The 19,384-nt window shown below is 43.4% G+C and overlaps 1 protein-coding gene and 1 non-coding gene across 3 annotated transcripts in view; one reads left to right on the forward strand and one right to left on the reverse strand.

Annotated features, from left to right (window-relative positions):
• PEX14 (peroxisomal biogenesis factor 14) overlaps positions 1–18,790 on the reverse strand; it is a 135,789-nt gene extending 116,999 nt beyond the window's left edge. For both annotated transcript variants that reach the window (XM_036123488.2, XM_036123486.2), the window contains exons 1-2: positions 18,667–18,790; positions 2,525–2,572 (exon numbers count right to left, since the gene is read on the reverse strand). In XM_036123488.2, coding sequence (XP_035979381.1) covers positions 2,525–2,572; positions 18,667–18,702 — 84 coding nt within the window. In that variant the 5' untranslated portion in view covers positions 18,703–18,790. The remainder of the gene's footprint in view (positions 1–2,524; positions 2,573–18,666) is intronic.
• Positions 9,409–9,515, forward strand: LOC118555371 (U6 spliceosomal RNA). Its single transcript, XR_004926942.1, has one exon. It is a non-coding gene; the product is annotated as a U6 spliceosomal RNA (small nuclear RNA).
• Positions 18,791–19,384: the final 594 nt, after the last annotated feature.

Consider the following 19,384-nt stretch of genomic DNA (forward strand, 5'->3'; position numbering starts at 1 on the left):
GGCAGCTTCCACGAAAGAATTTTATGGAAAATATGCTCCCAGTTAAAAACAAAAACAAAAGCAACTTAGAAGGGTGTTCCCTCAACACTGGAAAATTCTATTCCTCAAGACCTGGCTTCAAGTTTCACAAAAAAACATCCCTAAGTATACCCCGGGCAGAACTCTTCCTTCTCTGAATAACGAGGGCTCTTACACTCCCAGCCAGGCAATTCTGCACCAAACTATATGCGATTCTGTACTGTTTGCTAAAATTATATACGGTCTTGTGCTGTCTGCTAATTGTTTCATGTGTACAAATGCCTTTTCTTCCCCAATAAAATGCATAAATTACTTAAGAAGAAGGCTTAATTTTATTCTTCAATTGTCTGTTCCTCCTGAGCATCGAGAGACGGCTAATGCACATGCCTGAGAAACCTCCCCTAGGGAAGGGGGACTTGGACAGAGAGCTGTGGGCTTTCTATGGGTGGGGGATACCACCCCATCCCTTCACCAGCACCCTGTGACTCTCATCCAGCCTACTGCCAGCTCAAAGTCCTGTACCCCTACCCACCACGAGTCCTCACTAGTCCTTGGCAGGCCCCGCTGCCTGGCACCCTCCCACCACTGCTCTCGAGAGGCAGAAGTAGCTCACACAAGACCATACAACTCGGCTGGTGCCCTCATTTAATCAGGCTGCTGCGAATGGTTGGCCAAAAGCAATAAGGGCATGACTGAGAGACTGTGGGAGTTTAATATAAAAAAATTAATAAAAAAAAAAAAAGAAGGGAAGGAGAAAGGGTCTACCTTTTAATAGGGCCCTAATTACCCAACTCATAGGATCAGCCCAAATGAGATGGGAGTTTATTTCGGGTTTTTTTTTTTAATTATTGTTTTTTTTATATATATATAAATTGCTGCTATGTGTTTTCTTTCCTCTGAGCAATTATGTAGCAAGTACGTAAAGAGGGGGAAAAAATATTAATTAAATATAAGGTAATTGTAGAGTTGGCCTGGAGAGAATGAGTCTGAACTCTGGACAATCACAGGCTACTAGGGTTTGAAGACTGCTCGGGGCCTCCCAGAAAAGAAAGAAATGAAAATACAACCAAACAACAAGCAGATGCAGAGTACAGCAGGAAAAGAGCAGTATCCAGAAATGTTAGCAGAGCAAAGGGGCTGCAGGGCTCCAAATACCCAGAAATCAGCAAGGCTGCCGTTGCTTAGGGCTCGCTGCTAGAAAGAACCCCCAAGAGTTTACCCAATCATGCTGCAAAAGAAGGACCAGTCAGCTCTGCCGGGGATCAGCAGTAAAGTCAGTAGATAAAAATGTAAAAGGAGACCAAGGAGGTAAAGGGCTGCAGAGGACTACAGCGTTCAATTTGGACTCCAGTCCAAAACCAACCACAACTCCAGCCTGCAGGGCACTGACAGGCCCCAGGGGAACCCTCCAGCTCCCTAGCTAAGGGCCTGGCAAAGCAAAGCCCTTCTGAAGCCTCTGGCTTTCCCACCACCCTGACCTCCAGGACAAACCCGGGCAATACCAAGAGTGAAACGAAGCCACTGCGGGGTGTGGTGGGAAGGGAGCTAGACTTGGTAACACTTGGTAACAATGCTGAGTACAACCACACTTCCCTGGAACAGCCCCAGCAGGGCTTGCATCACCCTGGTCTTTCAGCCTCAGCCAAATCCAACTCACCTTCTGCCTTGGAAAGCCTGAGTACAGGCTAGAATTCAGGCCTGTTCACGCCAGCTAAGGACCTCACATCACCTCCTCCCACTACTACCGGAGGAGAGGCAAGAAAACCAAGCCTGGGAAACCAAAACTGGGCGGTGCATCCCTGAGCTTGCTATCACCATCCAAACAAAGACAAAGCTCTAAAAGCTGGCCCTCCATAAAACTTATCTGGTTAGTACGGAACAGGTCTTGCTACTCAACAAACAGAATTTGCAGTAGGCCCTGAAATGCAAGCTAGGATGAAAAGGGGGGGGTGCTGGCAGGGACTGGGGCTCAGACCACCAAAGCAAAAGCGCTTTGTGAAGAAAGTTACCTTCAGTACTCAGGAGGCCGCTGCCCTGTCAATACTAGAAGCAGGTAATGTTGGTACGAGCATCACAAATTACTGACCAGGCAAAAACAGAACTCCCTGCCTTACCTGTTCCTCAAAGGCCACCTGACAGCGCTCTCACCCTGAAGGGCAAAATGGCTATTTCAGACAATCAAGTAGCAACTTGGTCCCAACCCCACCTCCAAAGGGTTCAGGCATCCCACTGATTACTACTGATCAGCAACAAACAAAGCGGTGCATCAAGCCCTGAGGTAGATGCTCTCTGTTTCAGAAAAGACCAGGCTTTACTAAGGAGGGAGCCCACTAACCCTGCATGCCAGAAAAGAAGTCAGAAGTCAAAGGTCACTAAGTTAGTCTCCACACAGCACCTACTTCTGAAGAGACACTAATGATGCAAAACTATAGGATCCTAGGATTTCTCCACACTCACACAGTATTTTAATGATTAGAAAATGATACTCTATATCTTGGGTACTTACCAGAGGCTCTCGAGGCACCACATTTTCACTTCCTGGAGTAGAGCTTGGCTGCAAAGAAAAACAGAAACAAAAATAAGATCACAGTGCCACCCAATGGACATCAAAAAACCAAAGACACTATATTCTCAAACAACACACACCAACACCTATTCCTCCTATTTCTCACCAGCTTCTCAGACTGTAGAGTGTTCCACGGTGGGCTGCCTGTAAGAAGTAGCCCGCCCACGGAGTGTGAATTTGCCAATCAACATGAAGAGACTGCTTCTGGATTCACTGCCATAGCACATCAAGGAGAAGGCTAGGTTTGGCTGAGGAGGGCCCGAGATCAGCAGCTGAGCAGCAAGGGCTGGAGACCATCACAAGATCCACAGGAATAGCAAAGTCCAGAGGAAAGGCTTCATGTGAGAGCAAAACTTCCCTTTTGCCATCTTCCCACCAACTGACGGGGGAAAAGCAGAGCCGAAGTGGAGAACCAGATCCAGCCACAAGGGGGCCCCAGGTGCCCACACTCTGGATTTTCTCCAGGCATCTACTTGGAGCCAGGAAGCAAAGAAACTATGGACACTGGTTCCCATTTATCACCTGTCACTGAGGACACCAATCCCCAATAGTAAGGAAGCTTGAATCTGTTGTGTAAATAAGCCAGTGACAGGCCGAAAGACCAACCAGCAGGCAGGGAGCGTGTGGCCCACTCGCCTGGCTCCAGTCTGTCACCCTCTCCTCTCTCTGGAGCTCACATTTGCCTTCAACCCTTGGCTGATGATCTGGCCAAATTTAGAGAAAGGGAGAGACAGAGACAGACAGACTCGGAGGAAACTCACAAATCTCCAAAAGAATAGAACAAGCAGTTTGAGAGAGTTATGATTAGTTTACTGTTACTGATGTTCAAGCCAATTTCCAATTATCTACAGATAATATCCAGACAAGTGCAGCTAATCTGTGGGTCTCTGGAACCAGCCTCCAGCCTCCATACTCCTCCCAGTTTGTTCAGATAGCAAGTGCCAGGCCTCCAGGGCCGGGGGCAGGGGGGACAAAGAAGGTGGGAGAGGAAAGAGTCCAGTCCACGGAGGGTCCCCAAAGATCTCCTCATGCCCCGATGCCCCCGCACGGATGGCACACAGCACAGTGACAAGGACTCTGCTGGGAGAAGGACTCTATCTCCTCATCTAAAGTCCCAGGACAAGGTCAGCCTGCACGAAACCAAGTGGAAAGTCTCAGGGAATTCGAGCTCGCGTTCCCTGCCTCCCTTCCCCCGCCCTGCTCGCTCCCTCCTAAGGCTCCCAGCAGGCAGCAGGCAGCGGTGAGGGGCAGCAGGGATAACCTCCCGCATTTAGATCTCTAGCCCAGATCCCCCTCGGAGTTCTCCATCCAGCTGCCTTCCAGCTTCCTCTGGACTCAACAAGTTCCTCGGCAGATTCATAATCCCCTCCCGCGGCCACACATGTCTTCCTCCACTGTTCCCTGTCTGCAAGAATGGCACAACCTTCCACCAAAATATACAAGCCGGAGTCCAAAGGACCATTCTGGACAACTCTTTCTCTCCCACTCACCAGAGCTAACACATTATCAAGTCCTGCCAACATTCCTTCCTAAATATCCGTGTAATCAGTCCATCCACTTCTCTCCACTTCTACTGCCATCACTTGGGTCAAAGCTTCCAAAAACTCCTCTCTGGACCACTGCCAAGAGCCTTCGCATCGGTTCACCCACATCCATGCTGGCTTTCTTCTAATTCATTTTCCAAACTGCAAACAGACTATCATTTCAAAATGGTAGTAATCAGATCTCACCCCTGCCCACTCCAGTAAACCACTACAACAACGGCTCTAATACAGAAAACTCTCTCAACATGGCCACAAGGCCTTGCATCCACTGACTGTAATTCAGGTGTGTGTGACGCCACACTGCCCGGCTCTGCCCACCAGGCACCCGGGCCTTTGCACATGCTATCCCTGCTCACACCTCTGACAGTTTAACTCGTCCTTCAGATTTCAGCTATGTCACTTCTTTGGGGAAGCATTTCTTCTCTGACACCCAAAACAGGGTGAACTCTCCCTAATATATACTAACACCATCCATCTCTCTTTCAAGGACTGAGCAGAACTGCAACTTTACTTGTGCAATTATCTGACTGAGGTCTGTGTCCCTCACCAGATTATGAACTCCACAGGGGCAGAACCTGTGTGCTTATTACTGCATCCCTGGGGCTTAGGACAGTATCAGGCACAGATCAGGCCTTCCACAGATATCTGCTGAATGAATGAAAGGCAACAACGAATTAAACAATGGTTCTTACTCAACTGAATGGATTATAGACTCAAGTTCATTATCTTCCTGAGGGCTTCCTTCACTCCACTTGGCAAATACAAAATGCTAACATTTATCTAGCTCTTTTTCATTTAGTTCTACAATAAATGTCTGAAATTATTGCTGATGAGAAACTGAGGCAAAGGAGGTTAAATAATGTGCCTGTGATGACTCAGCCAGTAACTGGGACTAAAGGGATTTGAAACATTCTACTTAAAATCATAGAGTTTTAGACCACATTTCATTAAGCAACACTCTTAATGCTACCCCTCAAATAATAATGTGGATTATTTGACTCAACAAAACTAACTCAAACAGCTTTAATACTTAGGAAGCCTCATTCTGACTTAACCCAAAGTTCTCTTCCTGAAATACAACTAATCAGTATGAATCATTATCACCAAGGAACTTCCCTTAAGATTAGTTCATCTCTTGAATAGCCAGTATTTGCCCGAGGGAAAACAGTATATGGTACTAAGGAAGTCTCTTTCATCATATACCCTTTTGTACCTTTTTAAACTGTAAGCCACAGAAGTGAACTCTGCTTAAAAAATAAAATATTAAAATTTTTAAAAAGAAAGCTGCTCTCTCATTCCAACACTCCCCTCTTCCTTGGGGGACCCACCACTGATGCTGGTTCCTTATAGATTCTTCCAGGGACATTCAGAGCATTTAAGAACCCATACGCATGTGTATACCTCCATCAAGGAATCTGAATAGCGACACTCTCCAAACTCCTCAAGTCTTGACTTCCAGAGCCTTCCTCAGCACACCAAAGCCAGGACTCCACGCCCAGCCTCAGGGCTGCTAAGAGGAGCAAGATTTCCCCACACCCTGTTTGAACTCACAGTGCTATTGAAGTCTGTCAGACTGTATCAGTGAGCTCACAGAGGACCTCTCACCAATCTGGTAATTGCCCAACACTGATTATATTCTAGATGATTCTCCAGCTCATTTTGGAAGATCTGCAGTCTAAAATGGACCATCCCCCATTTCTCATCTCAATGTTCTTTAGAAAGTGGTTTCTTGGGGCGCCTGGGTGGCTCAGTCGTTAAGCATCTGCCTTCAGCTCAGGTCATGATCCCAGGGTCCTGGGATCGAGCCCCGCATCGGGCTCCCTGCTCCGCAGGAAGCCTGCTTCTCCCTCTCCCACTCCCCCTGCTTGTGTTCCCTCTCTCGCTGTGTCTCTCTGTCAAATAAATAAACAAAATCTTAAAAAAAAAAAAGAAAGAAAGAAAGAAAGAAAGTGGGTTCTTAAAACAGCCTTCATCCTTACTACTCTCCACACTGATTTCCTTGATAATACCATCTGAAATAACTAGTTTATTACCCCACTAGATTTTAAGCTCCCTAAAGGCAGGCACTTTACCATCTTACTGAAGGCTGATCTTCGGCACTTAAAATAGCACTGGTACTAAATAAATATGATCTTAAGCTTTTTTTAACTAAAAAAAAATTAAAACAAAGCAATCACTTCATACACAAACGCGTAAAGGAAGCAAGCAGAGGACCATAGCAGGATGTGTCCATCTTGGGACATTTCATCTACAACTTAAACACAAACCTGGCCTACTCCCCAGTGCAGTGTTGTGATCCAATGGTTCTCAACCCCAGAGCAGAATCAACCCCCTACAACACCCCCCAGAGGGGCATCTGAAACTGTCGGGGGGGTTTCCTGTGGTCACAATGACCAAGGGATCTCACTGGCATTTAGAAGGCAGAGGCCTGGGAGGCTCTATGTCCAGCACTGCATGCAGTGAAAAACTGTTCCTTCCAAACACCAACAGGACCCCTTGGAGAATGCTGACCATTCTGCTTCCTCATGCTGAGGGGAAGCACAGATTCCCAACATTAACATACAGCATTAGGTGTCGCTTCAAAGAAGGGCAAAGGTCTGAGCAGCCAACTGCTTGTCAGAAGCTCAGTCCCCCAGCATGTGCGGGTCCGTCCAGCTCACCAGCCCAGCTTTTATGAAAGCCCAACACTTCTCAAACACCTGCCCCTGCATCAACCCCTTTTAAGTGGTCAAATCTATTTTCTGGCTTGAGACAAATCTCTACAAATTAAATTCCACCTTGATCCTGGAAATTTTGACAGGGCGGTTTTGACTTTAAAAATAATAATAACTTGGGCGCCTGGGTGGCTCAGTCGTTAAGCGTCTGCCTTCGGCTCAGGTCATGATCCCAGGGTCCTGGGATGGAGCCCCGCATCGGGCTCCCTGCTCAGTGGGAAGCCTGCTTCTCCCTCTCCCACTCCCCCTGCTTGTGTTCCCTCTCGCTGTGTCTCTCTCTGTCAAATAAATAAAATCTTTAAAAAAAATAAATAAAACGAAATAAAATAAAAAATAAAAACCAAACAGACAAAAAAAGACCACAGTAGCAGAGAGAAATGCTCCCAGTTTGATAGGCACAAAGGTGCTCTCACTCCCGCTGCCCAGGCGCTGACCTCCCCCAGCCAGAAGGTGTGCCCAAGTGCTGACCTTGAGGCACAGCAAAGACCAACGGCACACGCAGCTCAGGTCAGAGCACCTGGCTGAACATCCCGTCCCACACCTGCCACAGGGCTGTGTACCTCTGAGTGTGTCCTACACCGGTCTGGCCTATAGTTCTTTGCAGAGAAGAATAAGGTTCAATTCAACAATTATTTTTTGAGAGGCACTGGCCCAGAGGCAAGCGCATGAACTTTGGCACCAGTAACTGAGTGACCGCGGGTACACTGCTCAACCTCCTTGAACCTCAGTCTCCCCACCCGTGGGAATAATGGGAAAAATACCACCACCTCACGTTCAGGGTGAGATGAGATGATAGAAGTTCTATCCTATCGCCCCTCTGCTCAAAATCAACCAATAGACTTCTGCTCTGTCTGTGATGGAGTAATTGGGACCAGATTTAACCTCCCACTGTGAACAATTAGAAAACTAAACAAAACACATGACACCACTGTTTGTAGACACTGGACAGTAGTAATTCCTGACAGAACAGAAACAAATGATATGAGCCCTAAGGTCACTCTGGTTTTCTGCCAAGAGGCATGTTTCAGACTAAGAAGGGGGGCAGGGGAATCCCAACAGAGCATGGCGGTCTCTTGCTGAGTTGAGGAAACAGAGATTAGGGTTCAGGGAGAGTAAGGCAGCTGAAAGTTGCAGACAGAGTTCCAGACAGGAGAGGGCTACGCCAAAAGAAAGCTCCAGAAATCTGCACAGAGGTTGCCTTACGTCTTTGCTGCACAGTAAAATGTGTGCACACACAGAGTGAAACTCCACAAGGCTGAGAAACAGCAATGAAGAAGCCGTGTGGTGAATGCCTCCCAGAGTGGGGTGTCCTCACTGCTCAGTCAGAGCACTCCATACAGACTGGAAGGGCCACATCCTGGTAGGGGAAGGGCAGGTTATTCCTAGGGTAAAGGCCACCCTAGATCCACCCTAACAAAGCTTAAAAACGGGACTTGATGGAATCAAAATGAACCAAAAGTAACTTAACTACCCACCAGAACAAATCTCAACACTCTTCAAAGTCAGATCACAAAATCCAGACCCTCGACAATGTAAAATTCACAGCATCCAGCACCCAATCAATAATCTCAAAGATGTCAAGAAGCAGGGAAGTGTGATCCATAATAATAAGAAAAATTAGAAGAAATCATTCACAGACAAAACAACATTAAGACAGGTGTTACAGGGGCACCTGGGTGGCTCAGTTGTTAGGTGTCTGCCTTCGGCTTGGGTTATGATCCCAGGGTCCTGGGATCGAGCCCCGCATCGGGCTCCCTACTCAGCGGGAAGCCTGCTTCTCCCTCTCCCACTCCCCTTACTTGTGTTCCCTCTCTCGCTGTCTCTCTCTGTTAAATAAAAATCTTAAAAAAGAAAAAAAAGACAGGTGTTATAACCTTATTCAAGAACTTAATGCAATTTTAAAAATACATACACTGAATCATTATGTTCCACACCTGAAACTAATATAACATATGTCAATTATGCCTCAATAAAAAGAAAATTCAAAGGAAAACAGAATCATAGTAAGGAGAGAAATATATTGCACAAAAAGAAAGTAGAACTTCTAGAGATGAAAATATAATATCTGAAACAAAAATTTCACCAAATGGGAGTGATAGTAGATTAGATACTGCAGAAGAAAAGGTAAGTGCACTTGAAGATACAGCAACAGATACTGACCAAAATGAAGGACAAAGAAAAAAAGAAAAAGAACGAAAAATATTTGAAGAAATAATAGCTGAAAATTTTCCAAGTTCAATGAAAACTACAAACTCCCAAATCCAAGAAGCTCACAAACCCAAAGCAAAGCAAACACAAAAGCATTCTAAGGCACTACACAATCAAATTGCTAAAAACCCATGAAAAGGGGGAAATCTTACAAGCAGCCAGAAAAAAAGAGAACCATTACCTACAAATATTAATCAAGACTAAGAATGACTTCAGACTTCTGATCAGAAGATATGCAAGCCAAATAAAAAATATAATAGCACTGTATCTTTAAAATGCCTGTGAGGGGAAAACCTGTCAACCTAGAATTCTATATCCAGTGAAAATATATTTCAAAAAGAAATACAAAATAAAATACGTGCTTGCTTCAGCAGCACATATACTAAAATCGGAACAACACAGAGAAGATTAGCATGGTCCCTGCGCAAAGATGACATGCAAATTTATGAAGCATTCCATGTTTTTTGTAACGTGTAGAATTTTTCATTTATTTCTTTCCTCCTATTTGGGGTTTCATTTGCTCTTTATTTCTCTAGCATATTTTCTAAAGTTAGTATGGTACTCAAAATGTTACTTCCTTCCCAGCACTGCTTTGGTTGCATTCCACAAATTTAAATTATATTGTTTTCATTTTTGTTCAGCTCAGAATATTTTACTTCCCCTATGATTTCTTCTTCCACCCATAATTTAGAAATCTGTTGTTTAATTTCCAAACATTTGGGATTTTTCCAGATTTCTTTTCTATTATCAATTTCTAGTTTATTTATTTATTTATTTTTATTTTTTAAAGAGTCTGCTTGAGATTCTCTCTCCCTCTCCCTCTGCCCTCCCCCTGCACATGTGCTCTCTCTCTCTCTCAAAATAAATAAAATCTTTTAAAATTAATTAATTAATTAAAAAGAAATTAAGTATGTAATGAAACTTAAAAAAGAAAATTCTAGGCCCAGGTGGCTTCACTGGTAAATTCTAGTAAACATTTAAGGAAAAAGTAATGCCAACCTTATACAAACTATTTCAGAAAAAAGAAAAAAACAGTAAAATTTCCCAACTCATTCTATGAGAACATTACCTTAATACCAAAACTAGACAAAGATTTCACAGACACACACAAAAGAAACCTACAAATCAATACCTCTCTTAAACATAAATGAAGAAACCCTTAACAAAATACTAACAAACCAAATCCAGCAATATATAAAATGGATAATACTTCATAACCAAGTGGAATTTATCCAACAAAGTTGGTTTAACATTTAAAAATCAATCAACATGAATCATCATATTAATAAAGAAAACAACAGGATCAACAGATAGCAAAAAGAGCACTTGACAACATAATTTTTTCAAAAACACTCAAAAAATTAAAAAGTTGAAAAAAAAATTAAATCTCCTCCATTTGATAAAGGGCACCTTCAAAAAAACTTAAGACTGAGGGGCGCCTGGATGGCTCAGTCGGTTAGGCATCTGCCTTTGGCTCGGGTCATGATCCCAGGAGTCCCGCATGGGGCTCCTTGCTCAGCGGGGAGTCTGTTTCTCCCTCTGCCCCTCCCGCCTGCTTGTGCACTCTAATAAATAAATAAAATCTTGAAAAAAAATAAATAAACGTGAAGACTGAATTTTCTCCTAAGATCAAGAATAAGGCAAGAATGTCTATTCTCAATATTCCTCTTAACATTGTATGAGAAGTCCTAGAGAGCATATAAATTGGAAAGCAGTAAGTAAAGCTATCTTCATTTGCAGATGACAGGATCATCTACAAAGAAATCACACAATCTACAAAAAAAGCTATTAGAATTATAAGTGAGTGTAACACGGTTATAGATAGGAGGCCAACATACAAACTCAATTTTATTTATTTTTTTATCATGATAAGTGCACTCTTTAATCCCCATCACCTATTTCACCTATCCCCCCACCCACCTCCCCTCTGGCAACCTTCAGTCTGTTCTCTATAGTTAAGAGTGTTTCTTGGTTTGTCTCTCTTATTTTTTTTCCTTTGCTCATTTGTTTCTTAAATTCCACATATGAGTGAAATCATATGGTATTTCATATGGTATTTGTCTTTCTCCAACTTATTTCACTTAGCATTATACTCTCTAGCTCTACTTATGTTGATGCAAATGGCAAGATTTCTTTCTTTTTTATGGCTGAATAATATTCCATTATATTCATATATGAGATACACACACACACACATATATATATATATATATATATTTCACATCTTCTTCATTCATTCATCTATCAGTGGACATTTGGGCTGTTTCCATAGTATGACTATTGTAAACAATGACACAATTTTACTTTATTTCTATATACTAGCATTCAACAATTAAAAATGAAATTTTAACATGACATCCATAAACAGCATGCCAAAATATGAAATATTTAGAGAGAAATTTAACAAAATGTGTACATGACCTACAAACTTAAAGCTACAAAACACTACTGAGAAAAATAAAAGACAACCTAAATGAGACACATATCATGTTAATAAATTAGAAGATCAATATTGCCAAAATGTCAATTCTCCCCCAAATTGATCTATAGATTCCACACAATCCCAATAAAAATCCCACCAAGCTTTTTTGTAAGAATTGATAAACTGATTCTAAAATTTGTATGGAGGGGGCACCTGGGTGGCTCAGTCATTAAGCGTCTGCCTTCGGCTCAGGTCATGATCCCAGGGTGCTGGGATCGAGCCCCGCATTGGGCTCACTGCTCAGCGGGAAGCCTGCTTCTCCCTCTCCCACTTCCCCTTGCTTGTGTTCCCTCTCTCGTTGTGTCTCTCTCTGTCAAATAAATAAATAAAATCTTTAAAAAATAAAAAATAAAATAAAATAAAATTTGTATGGAAATGCAATGGACCATAGCTAAAACAATTCTGAAAAACAATAAAGTCAAAAGACATTACACTACCTGATTTTAAGATTTACTATAAATCTACAGCAATCAAGACAGTATTTCATGGGGCGCCTGGGTGGCTCAGTCGTTAAGCGTCTGCCTTCAGCTCCAGTCACGATCCCAGGGTTCTGGGATCGAGCCCCACATCGGGCTCTCTGCTCAGCAGGAAGCCTGCTTCTCCCTCTCCCACTCCCCCTGCTTGTGTTCCCTCTCTCGCTGTGTCTCTCTCTGTCAAATAAATGAATAAAATCTTTAAAAAAAAAAAAAGACAGTATTTCATTTGCATTAGGATAGACAGAGAGATAAATGAAACAAAATAGAGCTCAGAAACTGACCTATGTATATACAATTTTTTTAATTTTTTTTAAAGATTTATTTATTTATTTGAGGGAGAGACAGCACGAGTAGGGTGAGGGACAGAGGGAGAAGCAGACCCCCTGCTGAGCAGGGAGCCCGATGTGGGGCTCGATCCCAGAACTCCAGGATCACAACATGAGCCGAAGGCAGACACCTAACCAACTGAGCCACCCAAGCACCCCCAATTTTTTAATTTTTGACAAAGGTGGCACTTCAATGGAGAAAGGGTAACCTGTTCAACAAATGATGCTGGAATAAGTCATATCCATATGGGGGGAAAAAATGAATATCAGCCTCTACCAATAAGCACATGAAAAGATCCTAATGTTATTAGTCATCACAAAAATGCAAATTAAAACCACAAGGAAATACCACTACACACTCAGTAGAATGGCTAAAATTAAAAAGACACAATGCCAAGTGTGGGTGTGGATGTAGGACAAGTGGAATGTTCATATACTGCTGGTGAGAATAAAAAATAGTACAACTTTGCAAAAACACTTTGTTTATAAGACTAAACATATACTGGGGCGCCTGGGTGGCTCAGTCGTTAAGCGTCTGCCTTCAGCTCAGGTCATGATCCCGGGGTCCTGGGCTCGAGCCCCGCATCAGGCTCCCTGCTCCGCGGGAAGCCTGCTTCTCCCTCTCCCACTCCCCCTGCTTGTGTTCCCTCTCTCACTGTGTCTCTGTCAAATAAATAAATAAAATCTATAAAAAAAAAAAAAAAAGACTAAACATATACTTACCATATGACCCAGCAATTCCACTCATAAGTATTTACCAAAAAAAAATGAAAACATATCTCTTCACAATACATGAGTATTTATAGTAGCCCCAAACTAGCACCAATCATGTGGGGTAACAGACTCTAAGGTGACTCCCAGGATCCCCACCTCCTAGTATTCATGCCCCTGTGTGGTCCCATTGAGTGTGACTTGCTTCTGACCCAACAGGACATGGTAAAGATGACAGGATGAATGTAATTACATGTATGTGGTTACACTATGTAAGACTAATGTCCATTTTGCTAAAAGACTCTCTTCCTTACTAGCTTTGAGGAAGCCAAGTGACCATGTTAGGAAGACCTCTGTGGCAAAAAAAAAAATGAGGGTAGCCTCTGGCTGACTGCCAATAACAAACTGAGGTACTCATTCTGCAGGCCATAAGGAACTAAATGCTGCCAACAGCCACATGAGCTAGGAAGGAGATCCTTCCCCACTCAAGACCCAGATGAGATCACAGCCCCAGCAGACACCTTGATTTCTTGCCTTGTCAGACTCAGCTAAACTGTGTCCTTACTCACAGAAACGGAAACAAAAAATGTGTGCTCTTTTGGTAATTTGTGTAAATGTTTTGTAATACTGTTATGCAGCAATATATAATTAACAGAATCCAAATGTCCATAAACTGGTGAACAGATCAACAAATTGTGGTATATCTATACAAGAGAATATTACACACTAATAGAAAGCAATGAATTACTGATACAACAATATAAGTTTCACAAACATTACTCTGAGCAAAAGAAGTGAGACACAAAAGAATACATACGTTATGAATTCATTCATATTTAATTCTAGAGAAGACAAATATAATCAATAGCAACAGAAAGCAGTTCAGATTTCCTGAGGCCAAAGGCTAGGGTTTACTGGGATAGGCATAAGGGAACACTTAGGAAAACTGAAATTGTTTTGATCTTGGTTGTGGTGGTGGTTACACAGGTATGTACATTTGTCAAAACTCATTAAACTGACCACAACACACCTATTAGAATTCCACAGTAAAGTTTTTGGCCATAAGGACTTTGTCACTCCATAAGCTATTACATTAATCTATGGATTTTAAGTTAGGATAGGGGCAACCTTTAGGGGGTTGGACAATGACAGGAGGGACACCAGGGGGGCTTCTGAGGTCCTGGTAATGTTTGATTTCTTAATATAAGTACTGGTTACACAAGTATGTTCACTCTGAAAATTCACCAGGCTGGACACATAATTTGTGTGCTTTCTGGGTATATGTTAAACTTCAGTTAAAAAAAAGAAAAGAAAAAGAAAAAATTTAAAGACTAGGGGATCATTCTAGATTAAAGCATACTAAAGACAAAAATCAATGCAATCCCTATTTCTTGAATGGATTTGGATTTTTCTTAATTGGGAGAATATGAATGTGGACTGTATTATTAAATAGTATTTTATCGGGGCGCCTGGGTGGCTCAGTCGTTAAGCGTCTGCCTTCGGCTCAGGTCATGATCCCAGGGTCCTGGGATCGAGCCCCACATCAGGCTCCCTGCTCGGCGGGAAGCCTGCTTCTCCCTCTTCCACTCCCTCTGTTTGTGTTCCTGCTCTCGCTATCTCTCTCTCTGTCAAATAAATAAATAAAATCTTTAAAAAAAATTAAAAAAAATAAAAATAAATAAATAAATAAATAGTATTTTATCAATACTGAATTTCTTGTATGATAATGGTATTATGGTTATATAAGAGAATAACCTCACTCTTATGACACTCTTAAAGGAAAACCCTGAATGCTGGTGTTTATCTTAGCTGTCCTAGGATGAAATACCGTGATGTCTGTAACTCACTCTCAAATCTTTAAAAAAATACATGTAAAGAGACAGAAATAAAGCAAATTCAGCAAAATGTAAACAGTGTATCTTGAAGTTTTTATAAGAGTTTTACAAGAGTTCTCTGTATTATTTTTTCAACATTTCTAGAGGTTGGAAATTTTTCAAAATAGAAAAAAGTTGAGGGGGGAAGTATCTCGTTTGAACTACTGTTATTCAAGAGTTCAGCAGACTTCCAAAACTGCCCACAGATTCTTGGAGAAGGAAACGAACACTCATTGAACACTAACTGTGCAGCAGATGCTCTTTACGTCCACAATTTCAGTCAACCCTCAGAACAACCCTTGGGTAATTATTATTTTACAAAGGGAAAACAGGGTCAGAGAGGTGGAGTGACAAGTCCAATAGCAAGTGAGTGCTGGAGTTCAAAGTCTATCAGGATACAAGGCCATACTCTTCTACTGCTTACTGTCTTCACTGTGTTCTTTTCCCTTCCCTGCTTCTGTGTTTTCTCAATCCCAAATGTACTACATCCAGGGAATCTCAACAGATTTAAAATCTATGTTCTGTAATATAGTCAATATTGAATAACCACTAAACAATCAGACTGAACCACACTTCTGCTCTTCATTGAAGATAAATGGTGGAGAAGTACAGAAATAGGAATAATAGCTCCCATTCCTATAAGCCATACCACGTACAGACTACAAGGGCCTCTCATAAGAGATCAACCATGCAAACTAGAGTAACATGGGGAAAACAGAACAAGGATAGGAAGCAATAAATGTGATTTCTAACTCCAACAGACCATCCTGAAGAAAGACTAAAAAGACCACCATAATGAATAAAGCAAGTATGTCACTGATATCTAAAAGTCACAAAGGACAGCTAAGATAAACACCAGCATTCAGGGTTTTCCTTTAAATTGGAAGGAAATTACTCGAGAACAAATAAAAGAACAACTTTAGTGGGCTGGTAGTCAATATGTGAAAAATCATACCCCCAAAAAAAACATTATAATAAGGCCTGAAGAAAGATTTCTCATTTGTGAGTGAAAATCCAGAATTTAATGAATGCAATAATAACAGATAACACACTATGTCAGGCACTGTTCTAAAATTAAGTTAATTTAGGGGCGCCTGGGTGGCTCAGACGGTTAAGCGTCTGCCTTCGGCTCAGGTCATGATCCCAGGGTCCTGGGACTGAGCCCCGTATCGGGCTGCCTGCTCAGTGGGGGGCCTGCTTCTCCCCCTGCCTCTGCTTCTCCCCCTGCTCATGTTCTCTCTCTCTCGCTGTATCTCTGTGTCTCGAATGAATAAATAAAAATAAATAAATAAATAAAATTAATTTAGGAGTGCCTAGGTGGTTCAGTTGGTTAAGTGTTCCACTCTTGGTTTCGGCTCAGGTCATGATCTCAGGGTCGTGGAATCAAGCCCCCATCAGGCTCCACACTCAGCAGGGAGTCTGCTTGAGACTCTTTCTCCCTCTCCCTCTGCCCCTCCCCTGCTTGCCCACACGCATGCACTCTCTCTCTTTCAAATGAATAAATCTTTAAAATAAATAAAGTAAAATAAGTTAATTTACTTATCCTCAGAGAAATCCTACGAGATAGGCACTAGTATTATTCCTATTGTGCAGATGGAGAAACTAAAGCCAAAGAAGTCAAGTACCTTGTCCAAGATCACACGGCTTTAAGTAGTGGGGCTAGGATTCTAAGCCAATAGGGATGGCTTTGGAGCCCATACCACTGTTCTACATTGCCTCTCAAAGGAAGAAAGGGTTGGCTATCACCCTGTATCTTTCAAAATGAGAGACTGAGGCCACAAGGCCAACCAACAGACCTTCTATGAAACAAATACTGACTCAGCCCCAAAGGAAAAATGTGTTCATTCTTACAGACCAGGTTTGCGGGGAATTATCCAAATAGTTCTTTCAATTCCACTCTGCTTTGACTGGAGAAATGGGAAGCCAAGTAGATCAGGATTTGAAAATAAAATGACAAGCAACTGCTGAAGAGAGTTGGTTCACTTAATAAGTGTGCATTTGCAGCTTATTGTTAGACAGTGACAGAATTTGGCATGAAGAGCTCAAATTTTCCCAAGACTGCCAGCGTATTCTGATGCAATCCCAACTCTACCAGCTTTGGAAAGGAGGGCAAAAGAGAAGCAGAGCTGAAAACCAAACAAGTGCTGGCCAAACCCCCTCAAAGGACCTTAGATCCCTTCCACATGTACAGAGAGGACAATTTCCAGAACCAAAGGAATCCTTGGGCACTACAATGGCTCCAAGTGGCAAGCTTTTTAGTAACCTTCACAGCACTGACAAATTAAAAGTCCTAGAAGAATCAGGGACGGAAGGCACCTTTAATCCCAGGCTGTGGGCATTCCTAACATATAACAGTTCAGAAAAGTCCAGATTCTGAGGAACCTCAGCATTTCCGCAAGCTAAGTGGGGTAAGGCAAGAAAGGAGGGCCCGTCCTCTGAGACACTTCCACAGTCCAGAATTTCTGATAGTGAGAAGGCCAGAATCAGTCCTTGTTATTTCCCCTATTTTACAATCCAGATATCTTTCTGAATCACTCACTCTGCTAACAGAAGCTGGTGTGGGGAACACACAGCTCCTCTAAGTGCTATTCCTGTAATAGATTTATCATGAAGAATAAAACAGTAAGAAACTTGAGGTAGTGTTCTTCTGCCAAGGAAGGAAGTGAAATACCAGTAGGCTGTGAAGTCTACAGGTGTTTCAAGGAGGTGAGAGGTGAATGATGAAGTCCAGACTGGAACCATTTTCTTCTTCCTCTCTCTAATCCTAACTAAATTTAAGCATGGTTTAAATCCAGACCCAATCAGATACATGATTTAGGGCATGTTACCTTTAGCATCCACTTCTGTGAAATGGCAGTTAATAGCCTGATTTTCATAAAGGTCGTAATGAGCACTAAAGGAGATAGTTAACGTTAATTTGCCCCCAGCATGACAGCACACCCTCAGTAAATGCAAGGTACCGCTTACCCCATCCACCTCACCCCAGCCCACCCCTCCTTTGAATTTCAAATCCTTTCATAGGCCTTATCATCCACTGCTTCCTGACAGCAGACATACAGGCAAGACCACTGGTCCTCAAGGTCCCCTTAATGGAATGGGATTTGGCTGAAAAGCTAGAGCGGAGTCCTCTGGCCGAGAAAACCAAACTCTGGGAAGCAAGGACGGATCCTCAACCAAAAGCCTGGTGGCGTGTTGTTTACAAGTGAGACCCCTTCCTACCAACGCACTGAGAGGATCCGAGTACATTTCCGACCCTCCAATTTGGCAGAGAAAGCGCAAAGGTGACGAAGAGGCTGGCAGTGGGGCCACTTCAGCGAGGCTGAGGCTGTGGGAGAGTGGGAACCCTGATGGATTCAGGGCCCTCCTGGGAGGGGACAACTGAGAACGATCGAGCCTCTCACCCCTCTCTCCTCAAGCAGGGGCCCTTACAGCTCAAGGCTGAAGGCTTCTCAAGGGTCCTGCCACCGTCCCGGCCAAGCGCAAGTGGGGCCCGAGGGGCCCTCAGGCTGGAAGTGGGGGCCCGCGGGCGCCCCGGAGCCCCGGCTCGGCAATGTGGTCTAAGAGGGGTCACCGGGGGAGGGGCCGGGCGGCGAGGACCTGAGGAGGGGCGGGGCCCAGGAGGGGGCAAGAGGTCGGGACCACCAGCTGCGGAGGCTCAGGGACCCCGCCCGGCTTCCAGCCGCACGCCGAGCGCCCCCTCCAGCCAGGGTCCCCGCCACTACGGCGGAGCAGTCCCACTCCCCTTACCTGGCTCGGCTGCTCTGCCTGCTCCGAGGACGCCATCTTTCTGAGGCCTAACTAATCTATCGCCGCTGGGCGAGGCGTCTCCCAAGCGCCCTCGCTCTCGCTCACCCGCCCAGACCAAAGTAGCCGGAACGGAGCCGGTCGATGGCGGGCACGCAGGGAGGAGAGCGAACACCCATGTCTGGGTCACCTCGCATTATTGCCATTAGGTCTCCGCTGGCCAGGAAGATCCTAAGTCCGTCCTTTTTGCATTTTTAGATGTGTCTTATTCTCATTGAGTTAAATCTCTGCCCATCCCCAAGGGGCCTTGGGCACAGGCAGGGACTCGCTAAGTCTTTAATAAATGAATGGGAAGAAACTTGGAAATTAATTAATTAATGGTTCAGTTCAGCACCATTTGTTGAGTACCTACTATTTGCCAGGCACTTTGGTAGTCGCTAGAAATAAAAAGATCCAAGACTCACCTCCTGCACACACAATTACAGCATTTTGGAGATAAGAGTCTGAAACGGTTTGCAGATCTATTAGGAGGACACTGAACGGGGCTTTTTGGAGAGGCTTCCACATTCTTACTTCATAGTAGTTGAGTTGTTAGATTTTAAGCTAAGTATAAAATTACACGAAATGATTGCATGTATTAGAACTACCGGTCAGTTTGTATTGCAGTTGGGTTTTGATTGATCATGGAGTATTCAAAAGGGTTGCCTCAAGTAACAATTCC

The sequence above is a fragment of the Halichoerus grypus genome, chromosome 5, assembly GCF_964656455.1.
Source record: "Halichoerus grypus chromosome 5, mHalGry1.hap1.1, whole genome shotgun sequence".
NCBI lineage: Eukaryota > Metazoa > Chordata > Mammalia > Carnivora > Phocidae > Halichoerus > Halichoerus grypus.